At 47.4% G+C, this 17,477-nt stretch overlaps 1 protein-coding gene across 1 annotated transcript; it reads left to right on the top strand.

The window, feature by feature from the left end:
* Window positions 1-1,371: 1,371 nt before the first annotated feature.
* On the top strand, window positions 1,372-1,929 carry EMWEY_00006380 (Deflagellation inducible protein, 13KD, related; the record flags this gene model as incomplete). Its single annotated transcript, XM_013481620.1, has 3 exons — window positions 1,372-1,482; window positions 1,634-1,703; window positions 1,835-1,929. The coding sequence occupies 3 exons, from the start codon at window positions 1,372-1,374 to the stop codon at window positions 1,927-1,929; spliced, it is 276 nt and encodes a 91-aa protein (XP_013337074.1).
* Between the last annotated feature and the right edge of the window lie 15,548 nt (window positions 1,930-17,477).

Raw genomic sequence — 17,477 nt, 5'->3', positions numbered from 1 at the left:
TAACATCGCAGACGCAATTCCTGCTTGACACACACTGCAATATGTTCGAAGGCGTTGTTCTTGTACCATGGTTCACCGATGCTAACTCTTAAGCCCAATAGCCAGGAAAAAGATATTTGCAAACAACGAACCGCTACCGAAGAGCGATTAATTGCATTCAACAGCAGTGGAGGCGAGTCAGTGTTGTAACGAAGTATCGCGTGTAACCACGCATGACTGCTGTCTTCTTCCGCAGTATTACTGCAGTGGAGTTGCACTTTTTTGCAAACGAAATCAGGAAGTCAGGGCAAGTGCCTTCACCTATAGCAGGAGGGCATTCCACGTCAACCAGTGGGCAAGTGCATGCAGTAGCGCGGATCATGCTCTCTCCGTGCTGTTCGGACACTTCAGAGGCATTCTAGACCCTGGTGCCCGGCACTTGTATTTAATTGCATAGCAGCATGTCATCCTTAGATGCAGCAAACCTGAAGTGAGTCACCTCTGAACCACAATAATACACTGGAATCGCAGCTTCACCCCCACCATAGTGTCAGCATAAGCGCTGTGTGGCGGTGCCTCAAGTGCGCTGTAGGAGTTATAGTGCATTCCAATGCTTTAATAAAACAGGTATCTCAGCAGGAAAGAATTTTGCAACATGACTCCGACACCTGTTTTATTAATTCTTTCCTGCTACAATGAAATCCACGGCTACCGGTAAGATGCAGGATTGATTCGCCCTGCCACACTCACCCTTCTGCTTTCCTGAACCAGAGCATTATAACAGTTCGAGAAAAAACCAGCACTGTCAATTTGTTTTCTGCTTAGCAGCTATCTGGACAATAGAAGATAACGTGTGCTATTAAACCTTTAATTTTCCTTATGCGCAATTTTCTGTCCGCATTTTAAAGCCCCACAGATTTGTGCATGCATCTGGAGTGCATCTTTGGGCATCGACATGACAACATACTTCAATTTACCCCCACATGAATTGGAGCAAAGTTTAGTATGCAGGCTTTGACTCTCGGTTTGTCTTTTTCCCTTAATAAAATATAGCCGACGTTCCACATCCTCGCACAGGGGTTGCAGCCGTTGCTCATCGTGCAGTCCACTCAAGGGTCACTCTGCATACAAGGAAAAGCAGCAGAACCCCTTGGAACAACTCAATACAGATGAACGATTGCAGGTTGTCCTGCCTAGGAATGGATAACTTCATAAATATACTGACGGACAATATTAGGTTGGTTGAGGGATCTGCCGCATGGGCGAAATCACCGGTGCTGCAAACTGCAGCGCAGTCTCTAGCACTCTGAGCTCAGTGCGCAAACAAGTCCAGTGGCGTTATTGTCCCTCACAAAGTTGGCTGTTGGCCAAGTCGTCCACGGGATATGAGAAATGTCCGGCCAACCACAAAACGCGAACCTCTCGGCCTGTGGCAGCGAGCTGCTCAGGTGCATTGAGGAATTGAAAAAGAAGCGCGACGATCTTGCAAGAAATATTCAGGCGGTCTGCAAAACTTTACAGCGTCATAATGTCTGATGTTTGCTTAATACTGTGAAGCACTGCAGGACCGTGCTATAGCATCATATTTACGGCATGGAAATATGTTGTTGATCTCTTCGTATACTTAATGCTCGCATGGATGCCATGTCTGCAGGAAGCTGAAGAAAAGGAAAAAATTCAGCGAGGGATTGCTACGTTGACTGAAAAGCTTCAGAAGATTACAGGTTCGGCAGTAAGACACTTCAATGCAGTTGATGGCGTGTTCCGAGAATTGTGTTTAGTCAGCAAATCTGTCTCAAAAAAGGCAATGTGTACCCAACGTGCAGTTTCAACTGGTCTTTACTATTGCTCGCAGTGAATCAGGAACGAAATATGCAGGCTCGCGATGAGTACGAAAAGACAATACAGGAAACAGAGGCGGCATATATTAAGGTCAGCAGTGGCTGCTAAAGTGACTAGGGAAACGTTCTTCAGTCACAAGTGCTTCGACACAGGGCATCAGAAGTATGCCATTTGAAATGGCATTCTGGCGACGCAATATTTGTTTGTGACGCATGAATATTCCATCAGTACGTCCCGTTATCTCTGCATAGTTTTGTGGCTAGTGCATTGCGTACAGATTATCGAATCGTCGCAGACTCTTTTACATGTACTGCGCCGTGAATCCCTCAACCTAGCCAAAAAAGCCGGTCCATAAGGAGAGCGCAGTGCCTGAAGCTGTACACAGCGACAAGCTTCCGGTTGTTCGATGCAAAAGCCAAGACACCCTATTTTCATTTAAGATCAGAGCAGCAGCAGGATCTGCCGGCGATTCCACTCATTCTACCTCCGTGCCTGACGAGCAATGGCTAATGCAATAGAAACTATCCCTACAGAGCTTGTGCGCTCGTACCGTTCTAATGCTAAAGGAGCCGTGCAGGAGCTCAAGTTTTACGCAGTAATGGGGTATCAAGGCCAGAAAACTTTTAGGGTCTAAACTAGGAAGCCTAAAAAGACGAAGCACTCGCATGTTTTCTGATGTTTTCCAGAAGTCGGAGAGGCGTCCGTCTTCTAGGCACTATTTTCCCTGAACTGCAATCCCTTGAGGATAGTGTGTCAATGTGGATGGAGACAGACGGAATTTTCTGGCACTGTACTGTGCATTCTACGATTGTAGCCATTTCCGCTCATCGAGCACGTTTTCTGGTAGCAGGCTGCTCGTAGCAGGCTGCAGCAGGAGGTTAATTTCGCAGCTGGATAATATAAGGAGAGCACGACACTCACCCCCGATCGGCTTTTAAAGCTGTTTGAAGAGCTTTGCACGCCTGTGGGAAAGTTTTGCTCGCGAGGATGCAGGGCTTCCTTATGTTACCAGCAAGCCGTGATATGGGTATTCGCAGCATTGCTCCGGATGCCTAAATCAGAGGTGCAAAACAACCAAAAAAGACCAGGTGCTATACCACAAGGTTTACGTACGTGCTCATGGAAAGCAGAACGTCCAAGATTTGCTGGGTTTCTATGTTTTCGTTGTCCGCTTTAGCAAGGTTGGCGTCGTACGCAGAGCGAAAAACTCACACTAAAAGCGTCCATCCGTCGAACATCAAGAAGACAGCTAGCTGGACACAAACAATCTTGTTTTACTGCATTTAAAGTAAGAATGCTCAGTCCCGCTGATACAATCGCTGGTTGGCCCATAGTGGGGTTTCGGGCTGTCAACTTTGTAGGGGAGGCCAATCCCTCAAGCAGATTGGTACAACTGGGGGACTCCAATCGGAATCCTGTTCTGTAGACTGGTTTTTCTGGTGGTTTCCCTCCGGAGGGTAGTTTAACACCTTTCGTCCCGTTTAATAAGGCAACGGTGGGGCTGACCTACTGATTCACTAGCGAATTCTGTAGGCGGCTACGGCAAAGCACTGCATGTTTCCGCTAGCGCAAACGCCTGGTTGAGCATACTCACACTCCATATTGTGCAAATAGATTCTCAATTCGCTTGACTATCTTGGATATCACAGGTCACTTTAAACAGGATCTGAGAGCAACACTCCCTTACCTCGAATAACTGCTAGCGCAAATAGAAAACTAACTGACTTCGCTGCCGCACCCCGTGTCGAAAGAAATCGACTACATAGGTCAGAAGCAAGATAACAAAGCGTCGCCCTGCAGAATTAACAATAATTTGAAACCCCGCCTGAATTTTCTATTGTTTCTTCGGCGTAATAGATTTACTCGAATACAGCTCAGCAAGTACGCTGTTTTCTCGGGAGGCATACTAATGGCAGAGTAAAGGCGGAGGCATAAAGGTTATGGAACTATAGCATGCAATCATTCCCATTCAGGGTAAACTTCAACTGCACTGTTATGTAGCGTGCTCGGGCTAGCGTCTCCTCCTATAGTTGAAAGACGAAGGGGAGACTATGTTGGTGGCTTTGTTGCCAAATATCAGGTGATCATGCACACCGATGTCCTAGTTATCAAAGGCAGCCAGGCGCAGTGTCGTTGGCCATATGCTGACAGGGGAATGCAGATGGAGGGAAGATACAACGGTATCTAAAGTGAAGCCGACTGCAGCTGATCCAGGAACCTCATGAGGCGACACTGATGCTATCCAGGAAAAACAGCAAGGGATGAAGCCTGTACCCTGATGCTGGTGTCCGAAGGTTTTACTGTGAAATTTTTGAGCACCGCATAGGCAGCTCGTGAAACACAGTTGCACATAGCCTTTTGATCGTGGTGCCTCATCTTGGTGATTTGTTACTTCCTTACAGCGAATGTGCGCTTGCCATCGGCTGTTTACTCTATTAATACGGTGAGTCCGCAAGGCATGCGTCCAAAGTTCTGTGTATCCCTGGGGTGCCACATTCATGAAAACTAGAATCGCCTTTCCACTCCAAAATTATTACTGGAGTTGGCACTTGTTTCATTATCAGTGTGCGCCAGCGCGGGTTACGTGCTGCATGCCAGCAACAGAAGCATTGTTGCAATTTCGGCATATCAACAGCGGTTTAGAAGAAATTATGGAAACCTAGTACGCACAAGAGCGGAGGCCTTGGATCCCGTAAATCTGTAAGCATCTTTGGCAGGTGACGGTTTCGAGTGCTTGTGCTCTCGTTGCAGAGCCATTTCGATGCTCGTTTAGTCGTGCAGGTCGCCCAGTATGAGGACAATGGCTTCCAATGATGGCCTGTTTATTGCCGGCAGCTTGTTGCCGAGATGAAGAGCGAAGCGCCGACTTACAGGAAAACTGAGCGCCCATTAAGGGTGAAGAGAGAGCGAGCCATGGACAACAACCGCCTGGCCTGATCCAGCTGCCGGTGATGAGTTGATACTGTAGACGGGATGTTATGAATTAAATCTGTGGGAAATGTGGGAATATTACGGGGAATATGTGTGAGCGACTGTGCAAATGCTTTTTCAATGCTCGCCAACACCCACAGTGGACGCTGGCAACCCCCTGGGAGTCAGTGCCTCCCACCAGCAAAGTAACATTGCGGCTCATAAGTTGACCCTTCTGGGCGAAGGTTCTGCATTGCCTCGGGGAGGACACTCCGGGAGCGTCAGCCTCATGCCGTGATCCCATGGCCGATATTCTCCGCAGTGTCCTAATGGGGCGGATGGGTCTGCTGTCAGTGCTGCCCTACTAGCGCGCCAGAGTGCTGGTGCACTGACACTACGCGGCACCGAGTTTGCCGCATTGGTTAATTGCGCAGCCGCCAGGCGGTCGATGGGCACCCGAAGTCGGCTTGATTTTCCGTTGTACAGTGTGGAGCGGAAGGCAGGAGGCGTACCGTATTAGTCCACTGCCCATGGAGACACCTGAAAGCGGTTGTTACAAGACTGCGTGAAAGCCGGACGTGTGAAGGACTTTGGTGAAGACACCTGATGATATTCCCCACCGGGATGTCCTACAGGCACTTAGTTGTACGGAATGAGTGCAAGTCAATAAAAGCACGACCCACGTAGCCAAGACCAAGCAGGAGTAGCAAACTAGCTCGATTGCCTAAATCCTTGTCGAGCCCCTTTTTCTTCTTAGTTTAGGGTCGCTCTTCCAGCAAAAATACAATCCTTACGTCTACTAAAAGAGGGAAATTACAGTGCCTTCCAACAGCGGCGGACTCTTCTCTGGGACTGCTATAAGCTAGAGGGTGTGTCTGGTGCAAGTCAACTAGCGCCCCGCCTGATATTCCTCAGTTATATTAGCAGTGCAGCTCCGGCGGCAGCATGATACTTCGGCCTCTGAGTCACTGCGCTCACCGACTGCCGGCGTGTTGTGCTTGGGCGAGGATGAAAACGTAAAGAGAAGATATTCCAAGACGTAGCGCACCTGAAAAGGAAAAGATCACTATAAGAGGCCTTCGTGCTGCAAATGTGAAACTCCCAGGCTGGCTACAGTTGTGGCATGAATTAAGCACTACTGTCCGCGCTGCTGAAATTTCTTCAGCGTATCCGAAGAATATACGAGCGTGTGAATGCCTAGAAAAATTTTTGAAGTATGGGAATGAGCAAAATGCGTTTTGCTGAGAATTTGCCGTAACATTCCAAGCTGGACATTCGGACTGATACAGAGGATTGCTGGATATCTGCATATATGATACGGACTCTCTGAATTTGCGCTCACGTTGTTGTTAGCAATGGCAATTTCCGAGTGGCAATGCAATAAGCGCTTGAATATCGCCCCGTCAAGGTGGATATGCCAACAATCGTTCCTTGTGTATTCCATAACAATCAGCTGCCGAATGTTCGAAACGACCAAACATGAGTTGTTTCTTCGGGTTTCTTAGTCGAGCCGGCTCTGCTATATTTTTCAGCCGTAACGAGCAAAGTTTTGGTCGGGAAAAAAAATATATAAAATCGCTTAATATATGTGGATAATTAGTTGTCAAATTTGTTCACGTGCTTCGTAAGTGCGGCGCTGGCGGTTGGAAATGTTGCTAAAAGGTTTCGGCGTTAGTAAGGCCTAAAAAGCCAAATCGCTCGCAACAAACAAAGCTTCAAATAAAGTATTGGCTGTAACCTTGGACACTCAGTGTAATAGTTCTTCCTAACACAGTGTCTAACACGAGAAAAAAAAATAGTATTCATGCATAATGAAAGCTGAATCTTCCTACTGTGTGAGCAAGGCGATGATACTATTGCCCCTATTGATCCACCCCGGAATTCTGGTTTATTCACCTTCAGACAATTTTATTCTGTGTCTAACATCCTGCATATTTGAAAGAACACACTAATACAAGAAATTTTGCTTGAAAACATTTCCATAATCAATCTTTGTAGGCATCGGTTTGTGCTTAGTTGAGGTCCATTCAGTTTTTTTTTGTGCGTAACATTAGGTCATCAAAAGAGCAAAGAGTACTTTACATGATTAGTTGATCCACAGCAAAAACCTGTGTATTGAATGTGCGCTGTACAGCAACAATATTCAATTTTTTGCTATTCCTTTGTAAAAGATGGCAAAGGCTGTAGGCTGTAAGGATGGCGTCTTGCAAACAAGTACGCATGAGTCCGTTCTATAAAGCGATAGCCTGCTCCTCACATTTGTGAACTGTTCTGCTGGTGGACCTGGCAATAAACATTCCATGGGTTTTCGGCAAATTCTCGAACTCTATCTAGGGTGACATGAATTCAGCAGCGATAGCAATTATTTTGATGTCCCATCGGCAACTGTAAAGGGGAACTCTTTCATTTGCTATGTTCTGCACGATGAACGCAAGCATTCCCGAAACTCTATTATTTGTTTTATTGAATACGATGAAGCCATGTCCTGTATTCTCGTTAACATGCAGGTACACGACATTGCTCACGGTGAACGCCACTTTGGGTGAAGCACAACCTGAGAACGAGGCCATTGCCTATGATACTGCTGCTTGGTTGCCTGTGATATCAAGGAGCCTCGGGAATAGTCATTTTTTCCAGCAGCACTTTTAGAACATGATTGGCTGGATCTACAGCATAGCCTGGAATTCCTAAAAATCAAGTGCGCAATTGGGATTTCGTAGAGGTTTCGACAAGTATTACTATATTTTCTTTGCGCAACCAAAAGGCAACCCAGTAATGTGATTCAGAAGTCCGAAGAAACTCTCGTTAACTACGCCTGTTTTGCTAAGATATTTTTCGTTGAAAAACTATGTAGAGTTCACTGTTGGGCCATATTTATTACGCAGAATCATTCTTTGTTCTCACCGAACCATTGGCTCGGCATCCAGATATGTGGATCAACACCTCAATACCGCCTGCACCGTTTTTGCCAGCCTTCCTTTTGCATAGATATCCTTCGGAAAAGTGCAAATTACTTTAGCAGCCCTTCAAAAAAAGCAGATTATGCTGCTCAGCGAAAGCTAAACAACAAAGTATAGTGCAGGATATTAATCGAAGAAGATTTGCTCTTTTGCCTTGCGGCCTGGAAAACGACGGCTTACACCAATGGTCACCTAAACAAACGAACAACCCAGTTTGAAGGGTGCAAATTCTATGAGGGGATTCCTTCCCCCTTCTTGCGTCTCGCCCGAATTCTTTACTCTGCATTGGTGTTTGAAGCGCATTGACTATGTACGTCCTGGGGTCTTCCTTTCCTGATATATTTCTTACATTTAGCGTAGACGTTTCGCTTCCCTATCTTGCGTGTTTTTTTGCACATCTTATGTTGCTTTTAAGAGCCATAGTAGGCCTCCTACCGAAATTGTTTATCCCAAGGCCGAGGAATATATTGACTTACTCGGCAAAAGCTGTTTCTCCACACACATGTATCTTTTACTTGCATAGGCTCAAATCCAAATAGCGGTAGTATATACTCTGGTGCACCAGAACTTATTAGTGTTTTGCCTGTTTGCGCATAAGTTTCTCGAATGCTGTATATTTTCTACTTCTTTGAACATTTTATTTTGTCCTCCGCTTGCTTTTATCCACTAGATATATATTTTGTTCTTTTAACGTTTGTTCTTTGTTCCTCTCTGATTTTTAACTATTCTTCTGAAACTCCCTCCGTATAGATTCTTCGCTTGATCATCATCTGTTTTCTCTCCAGCTTCCTTAAGGGTGTGTGAATATTGGCTGCCAACTGGGCGTTTTGCGAATGCGCATTGGATAACTAATCCAAGCATTGTTGCTTTCAACAGTTTTTGACGTCTGTCCTCTTTTTTGCTGGTTAAACTTCTGTTAGGGACGTTGCCGAATGGCCACCACTACGTTTTTTTCTTATTAGTTCCAAAATTGTCGTGGTGCATAAAGAGGAGCATAGATTCCTGCATCTCATCAGCGCTAATGCCTATTCTACTTCCTGGAAAAGCCACAGCAAAGGATATCTTTGAGGTCTGCGGGGTTGCCTCTTTACACTGTTATTGAAAGGAGCCTATGCATCAGATCTAAAGTTGGTCAAGATTCAACGTCGTACAGCCTTTAGGAATGCCCAAATATTCTACAAGTGCTTGCTGGTGCGTGGCCGGTGCCTTTACAGGTTTCCATACACGTTGCATCATACAAAGCTGTTCGTAGTGTTACTCTACAGGCTTGAACACGCATTATGCTGGCAGCGTGACGCTGAAAAATTGTAATCCAGCATAACCTGGCCTGTATCCGCCTGGATTTTCCTCCATTGCTAAGCCAGAAGGGGTTTCTGCACGCGTGCATAGGGTAAGCCAGCTATGTTGGTCCCCACCAACATAGCTGCACCTGTTCAATTATGAACCTGCATTACTGGTATGCATAGCCTTCACCAGCTATGTTGGTATGCCTGCAGCAGTTCAATTATGAACCTGCCTCACACACTTGTGACCGCCAGGTCTCAGAGACCAGCAGGGGCTCACAATTGCAGAGTGCGATTAGTCCTGAGATTATAAGACAAATGCAGGTTTGCATTAACCCTTGCTCTCATATCAGCAGCGGTTTCTCATTATGTGCCGTGCAAAAATAGGTTGTTTTCCCTACTCGAAGCATTAACCTTTGCTCTTATTTGAGCAGCGCTTTGTCATTAGGTGTTCTCCAAAAATAGGTTGTTTTCCCCACTCTAAGTTGTGGACTTATGTGTGGTGGTGTGAGCTTCGGGAAGACTACTGCAGCCACGCATGCTTATTTTGAGAGTTCGTTACAACTGCTCAAAGCCAGCCTATATACGTAATAAATGTAGAGTTCGTTACAACTGCTCACAGCGAGCCTATGGACGTAATAAATTGACGCCGCATCTTCTGAGCCAGCCTATATACGTAATAAATGTAGAGTTTGTTACAACTGCTCACAGCGAGCCTATGGACGTAATAAATTGACGCCGCATCTTCTGCGCGTGGCCTAATCTGCGACAATGTCGCCAGTCCCCAATATGCATGAAGGCTGCTGACGATCCCAAGCTTGCCAGCCCTGTTCTTGTCATTCTAGCCCAGCACTCGAGGGGGAGATACACATTGGAAATTCTGAATCAGTAAATGCTTTTTCGGCGAAGTTATTATGCGAAGCTGCTTTCCGGGCGCCGGAATTTTGTCTCACCGTTGCGAGTTAGAACCGAGAACCGTTTCAGGATGCTAACAGCCTTCCAAATCTTGCCATTGCCTACCCGGCAGCCCTCGCACGCACTCTTCCAAGTTTTGGTACTGACATTCGAAATTTAGTAGTTTAGACCACGTTCACCTCAACAATCCATCCTGACTAAGCCAATCTAGACAGTGTTTACTTGGCCGTCGACCCCTGCCAGCTGTTGGTCCACTGCGAGGGGAAGCTGTTGATTACTAGTGGGGCTAAATTCCTTACTGATGCAGCTGAGCAACAACAATCAAAATCCGAAAGCAGGAGTATACTGGTTTGGGCTTTGCTTGGCACGCTCGTGTTCTAGATTAGACTGGGATACTGCGGGCATACTCACTTACAAAGTCCTGGATTTTCTAGCAGAGGAACCGTGTTCTATACCGTCATTGTCCAGCCAGCTGGGTGTTGTGGGTAATACGCTGTACTATGCAGACTTCCACTCCATCCATATATGACTGACATCCCATCCTAGTAGAGCTTTAATTACCCGACACACCTTTGGGTGGTGTTGAGCTGATAATATCGCTGCTAACGATTATGAAATTGTGAAAACGGACGTCACTGCGACCAGTTGAGCAACCTCTAGCTCCCATATGCGGAAGTAAGGCAGTGCGATTCATTATGTTATCGTAAAAATGTTCTCGCCATACACCTACACGCTTTCCGAGACGCTAAAGCACTTTGCCCCCTTGCTGAGCGCTGTCCGTCCGAGGTTCGCGAACCCAAGGATGGACACTAGGCTTCCTCGTGCTCACGACATGTCTGCATTTGAACACTGTCACCTGCATTTGTTGTCAGAATTGCGCAAGCTGCTGCAGAAGCTTCCATTCGTGCTTGTTTGCGAAGAAAGTTCGTGTCCAAGTGTTTGTGTAAAAGCGAGGGGACTACGGAAATGTCAGAACTCTAAGGCGGCGAACGCGAGTTGCCGGCGCTCCCCAGTTATCTTTCAGGACTATTCGTAACCGGTGTGTATGCCAGCCCTTCCCAGTCCAGCAAGCTGCACTGCCGCTAGAGGTCCACTGTTGGGGCTCTCGGGCCACTTTAGGGACCACATCAAGACAAAAAACTTGTAGGGCCGGCTTGTTTTCGCAGCGGTACTCAAAGCTCCCTACCAAACACCACCCCTCATCTTCAGCGGGCCCCTTTGGGTCCACATTTGTTCGGCAAGCAGCCATTTCTGCCCCTACTAAGTGCACGTAGACGGAAAACCAACGAGCCTCAACGGATTCACATCGTCCCTGCGCGTCAGCCGCTTTTGGAGTTTCGATTGCAACTGCAAATACCGGAGACCAGCTACCGAGGTTAATTGTGACTTGTCCACGTTTTTCTGGGATTACATACGTAGCATTGCTGTCGGAAACGAGGGCGCCAGGATCGTTTGTGTGATCGTAGAGTGGATAGTAGCTTTGCAGAAGCTTCGCCATTGCCAGGTTCGAAGAATTACTGAAGGGAAGTGAATTCAGATATACTTCATACGTGAGTGTGGGCATTCCAAAGGAAGCCACCTTTTCAAGCAGCTGCGATATCAGAAGGGCCCAATGAGAAACACCTCCTGACGTCTGTGCGTAGTCAATTGAACCCCCATTCTTTTTGGCTGCAATGTCCCTCCCCAAGGTCAGACAGCTACTGGATGGTAATTCAAGAGGGTATCCACAAAGCACTCCGTGTGCATCATGACAGGAGTCTCCCAGCTTTGAACAGTGCTGCTGAACTTCCGAGGCATCTGGAACATAAAACATGCCACCTCCGGCTTGCCATTCGCTGTGAAAAGACCGTGTGGGAGCACAGATGAGGTGCCAGCCTGCCCACAAGGCTGCAGTAAAAGAATTGACGTCAATCCAGCGAAAATAAATCATGCAGCTCGCGCCTAGCAGGGCAAAGGCAGTGCATTGTATGGCAACCGACGCTAAAGAGATGTAGTGTGACGAAGAGAATCCCGCGGAACTGCCGTGACATGCCACATGTCTATTCTTTATGCGAAAAAAATTAATGAGTGCGTTTGCCAACCAAATGTACGAGCTCTTTTGTGTGGAAGCTGTCGCCGCCTTCCACTCGCCAGTGCGACGCGAAGAGAAGCCACCTGCCGATGAATTTCTTCTTGTACATACAGCGTCCTTCAAAAGCTTTAATTTGCCTGGACATAGCCGTTTTTTTGTTGGTTCAACCATCCCTGACCCAGTGGGCATTCCATGATGAGGGACTTTGCCAGCAGAAGGTAAACAGCGGAGGTCATCTACGGTACCTATAGTTTCCGCTTGCCCTGGAGACACTAGCACGGAAGAATCGTGCAGCCTTTTGTTAGCTCTAATGTTGGGAGGGCGTGATGCAGGTGCCGGCCATCGATCATCGATATTTTCAGACCCGTCAATGGCATCAGCGCTATTATTTTGCATTCCAACCTCTCGAACGGGGCTGGTGGAGAGAGCACGGGACCCGGGCGGCCACGGTGCTGTGCCTACGTCTCCTACGTTGGGTTCTTTTGGAACACCTGATGGCGTGCTGCGATTACGGGTTCCCCCGTTCCTTTTGACCGGACCTAAGGTTCCTGCTCTGCCCGATTTTGGGATTCGTTGGCTGCCCGACTGCAATGGCTGCTCGGCATTCTGCGCTACTATGGTAACTCTGTGTCCTTCCGTTCCACGTGGAATAGGGGAATTAGGATTCGCCGGCAGCTCTAATTCCCCTATTTCCTTGCGAGCTGGTTTGGATTTGCTGCTTGGTGCCGTCCGATGTACGACGGACGTCTCCAGGGGGATCGTTAGTGATACATGCAAGCCCGTTCGATCCACGCGAGCGGCGCTAACCGACACTTTTGGGTCGGTCTTGTTTAGGGTGAAAGGACCTGCACTGGAAGAACTGGAATCTAGACGATTTTCTACTGGTGACAGGGCTAAAGCGGCCCTGCGCCTTCGCGTTGTCACCATGGGTGACGACGATTTTTTCGTAGATGCAGGGTTTGTGCTGCCTAATTTAGACAAAAGCGAATCCAGCTGAAAATGTTGAAGTGATCATCTGTACGCGTGGCGATGCGTCTGTATTCTAGATATAGCCTGGCGAACAGCCAAGAGTGCGCGCGGGAAATGCGAAGCACTAGTTTTGCAAAGCAGCTGGGTAATTGCAGATGATGTATTACTTCAGTACTACTCTGGAGTACCTCATTCCCTGTACTCTGCCGGCTACGTTCACAGAAGAGGAAGTTGTACGCGAAGCACGCTCACTCCCGCATCTATTTTCTTGAAAACAAAGTTTCACTTCCTGTTCGTCGATAAGAGGTCCGACGTAAATTTTACTCACGTCTTTACGCCGTCAATGAAAGACATGTTGTACGAGGGCTTGCATGTGCTAGCACCGTAGTCGATGTAGGGCCCCAAACAACCGTAATGGTGTCAAATGGTTACAAAGTGGCGTCTAAAATTTGCAGGATGTGCTTTGTATTTGCACTTTTTCCATGTCTGAGGGGATTTCGGACTAGAGTCCACGAAGTGGTTGGCAGTAAGATAAAAGCATAAGCCCTTCTGCTGGTCCCTGGCTATGCGGCGTGTCCCGGCGACGCGGGGAACCCTTCTAATGATTGTACTTTTCATTTATTCCTCTAGTTTTACAGAGTTGAATGCGGTGTAGGATGATGTGGCGGTGTTCATACGTTGAATTCGGTGGTGAATTGAGAAGCTGAAGTGGATAGCACAAACACATCAGCAGGTATCAGCGGGCCGTCATTTGCCATAATGCCACTGGCAGAAGGAGTACCAAGCCGCGCAGCGGTAACTACACGCTCAACGTAGACGAAACAACATTCATTTATCCCTGACACTTCTGCATGATGTGAAAGGAGTATTTTGCTTCCTACGTGTAGAGTGCGCCACGCAATCCACGGTACAACGTGGATAACTAATGGACCTCTCACACAACGGCAACCACTCAGTCTGCCAGGAACTTGCAGAGCATTGCTTGCTTGCTTCGTAGGCAGGAGGAAGGTGAAGATTCCCTAAATAACAGTAGAGAGGGCAGGTACGCGTTATGTGCTTAAAGCGACGGATCATGGAGTAATGCCGTGTTCGCAAAATGGGGACTGATCTGCAGGCCTTGTGCTCCCCTAGCGGATATGAAGTGTGCTTTCAGGCACGTAGGATTGCAAGCAATTGCTGATTCCCACAGGCTGCTGGCTTGCTCAGGGAGAGTAGGGACGGTGCCAACCAATACAAAGCAAAAGCGGCAATTCATCGGCACAGTAATATCCGCGGTTAAGCGTATTGGCTTGAACCTAACCGTTGGGGTTTTCAACCTTTTGTTGCCTTGTAACGCATAACGAACATCCTACAGGAGATACGCATTACCTATATTTGACGAAAACATTAAAAAGTGTCCAACATTTTGTTGCCTTGTAACGCATAACGAACATCCTACAGGAGATGCGCATAACCTATATTTGACGAAAACATTAAAAAAGTGTTAAACACTTACCTACATACACCTATAGGGGCCTTGCTACTTAGTGCTATGAACCAGAGCTCCTTGCTTTGAAGGTGATGTCGGCTACTCTCAGCTGGTCGCTACTAAGCTCAATGCAGATCATCGATCTTTCTGAAGGATGGCTGTGAGTTGAAATCAGGTGAAAATTGTCATGATTCGAGCGCAGCTAAACAGCCTTCCTCGTTGATTGGCGTGCTGGTCTGACGTTGGCAGGTGAGACCATACTGGGGCATAATTGGGCGCAAGCAGAACTCTTCAACTACTTTCCGTCGTGTTTGCGAGTGCATGTGGTTTTCACCATGATTTGTCCCCCCTCTTCCCCTAATTCGAGCAGATTCTCGTTGGATGCGGTGTTTCGCAAAACTGCTACACAGGCACGTTTAGAGCCACTCGTTTGTGTTTGGGGGCCTACAGAAGAACCCTTAAATTTAAGGACTAGAGGCCAGCATCAGAGGCTTTCACGTATCCGGGGGAATCGATTTTACCAAGGCGACAAAGTATTTCCTATCGCTTCTTGTAAACGTCTTGGGCACTACCGTGCTGTTCTCTGTGGATCCCTCTGAAATAATACACTTATGGAAGTTTCTCATTGCTGGAGTTCCTGGCAGCACAGGACCACATGGCTCAATTTGGTGCACTTTTATTGACAGTGGGACTAGGAATAACCGCAGTCCCTCAATGGCTGCATGCCAATTCGGCAGTGCCGCTAGAAATTTTGTATAGGTGATGTGTGGAGACATATGGCAGACTCCCTTGCAACTGTTGCACTAATCACCACGTGAGCACGCATACTGACGTCCGCTAAAGTCCCTGCTGTACATAGTACCTTACAATTGAAAGCCATTGTATTTATTTTAGTATAAGGTGGGCAGCGTGACTCATGTTGAGCCCGCACACAACATGCCGGGCCATAGTCAGACCAACCTTCCCCTTGATTTATAGTAGGAAACTTGCTGGAGTTAGCTTGCCGATAGCCTTGTTTGTTACGATTGGACGCTTTTGGTGGCAAAAAGAAAATAGAGCAAGAAGTTCTGGAAGCGGCGATGTTACTGACTGTGTGGAAGGAACTCCAGCAAGCCAGCAGACAACCTTCGCGAGGTTTTCGACACTAAGGGACAGTGCGGGGAGCTCAGAAATACAGAACAAGAACTGCCGGTGAAGCGCACAGTTCAATTGCGGACATAGTGGGCATTCAATGTGGGCAATGAGGTCGAGTGACGTCGACTCTAGCCCTGCTGCCTTTGCACACGAAGCAGTAGCCGTATGATGCACCTTTACAGCGTTGACCCAAGCCTCTACCTCCTGCCGTAGTGTGTGGCTGTTTTGATGATGGCTAGCTAAGCTAGCACCATTTGTCAGCTCTGTGTCCTTCATTGATGGCAAGTAGTTTCGGGTTCGTAGGAGGCGCATATTTTCGTTTGTCAGCAGACCCACGGGTTCATCGATAACTGTGAGTCCAAGAGTGTCCTGCACACCATCTGGCCTTTGCGGTTTTATACAGCAATCAACCTCCCCAAGGCACATTATTAGTGGAGGCGTGGAGGGCCGAAGTTCTGATTTCAGGATAGACATAACTGTCGGACCTTCTTGTAGTAGACGGCGTAGGCCTACCTCGACGCTGGGCGCTAAATTTGACATGGTGGAACCGTCTGACACTGGAATTACTTCAAGTTTGCAGGTTTTCGCGGTTTTTTCTCTACGCAAAGCCGGTAAATATTCCCTAGGGTTATCCAGTGACCGCTGTTTGCACGTATAATTATTGTCGCGCATTTCGTACGGGTCACGACCTCCTTGAGTCTCCATCGCCGTGCTTTGCAAAGGGTCCGAAAACTGGCACAAAAGCAAACAGCGGTGTTCTGGTGGCGAGTGCCTATTCCTTATGGGGGCACATCCTTCCGCTTTCCCGCCTCACGAGTTTCCAGCAATAAATGTCAGTGCCTCTTCTCTACCGCTACAGGTAACCCCGCCATCCTCGACGTTGACAGTTCCAAACCAATGCAGAAAACGAAAATCCCGTAAATTTTAAAGCTTCAGTATAGTTTGAATGATAGTATGATGCAGTTATTGCGTGCACCAAGTAGAGCACACAGATGCACGAGACCGACGTATCATCCAAATTATCCTGAGACTAAGAATGCCAATATGCACACCGTTAATGCTCGCGGGGAGACCAAAAAATGTAGGAGTTTTGGTCAATAGGGAGAAATTGTGCCAATCCAGTTGATGGTTTCCTCCCCTGGAGGCGAGATTAGCCAGAATGAGGGGCCCGCACATACGGAGTGGCAGTGGCGTCATCTGCTTGCCCATGCCACTCACACCTCAACGTTTTCGTTCAATCCGAGCTTAGTCGATAAAGGAGCGGCATACCTGAGGTTGATCCTTGAAATTCTGAAGATGCAGCTCAGCGTCTCATTGTGTAATTTCGACATGACTTTGAAACAATTAGAAAGCCTCCAGAGCAACCGCTCCCAGCACAACTATGAAACGGGAATTCACCGGCGTTTCACAACCATTAAAACAGTGAATTGGTGGCCTTTTCTGTAACGATTCTACATATGGTAGGAAGTGGGTTTTGTGAAGGTGTTCAGTGAACCAGAAACATCTACTCCTACCCTACAGGGCTCTGGGAGGTAAGCTGCGTTTGATGTTAATCCGTGACTGCAACTGCTGTTTGTAAGTGTTGCTACCTCTATAGGCCTGCGATTAGAGTTACCAGTTCCTGGTAGTGCTTGCTGAACATGACACTCAACCAGCACTCAACCTGCTAACTGAACCCAGTTGCCTGTTGTTCTTATCCTAAAGCCGCTGACGTGACTTAACAAAGTTTATTTGCTTGTCCCAACTACATACTGCGCTAACGAGCTTGAATTCGAAGAAACGGCAGCGAGAAAGTTGTCGATGACTATACCGTAGCAGTTTTCGGCAGCAAAGACCTGGCCGCCTTGGGGATCGCTGCTCAAAACCGCGAGCCAGACACCTATTGCATTTAATTTCCCTTGTGCGGATTTCATTATTTAAGAACTCAAGCAAGTGAACATGACGAA

The sequence above is a fragment of the Eimeria maxima genome, genomic scaffold (assembly GCF_000499605.1).
Source record: "Eimeria maxima Weybridge genomic scaffold, Emw_scaff37, whole genome shotgun sequence".
NCBI classification, from domain to species: domain Eukaryota; phylum Apicomplexa; class Conoidasida; order Eucoccidiorida; family Eimeriidae; genus Eimeria; species Eimeria maxima.
Note: the sequence above shows the minus strand (reverse complement) of the source record. Positions and strands in the feature narration are given on the sequence as shown.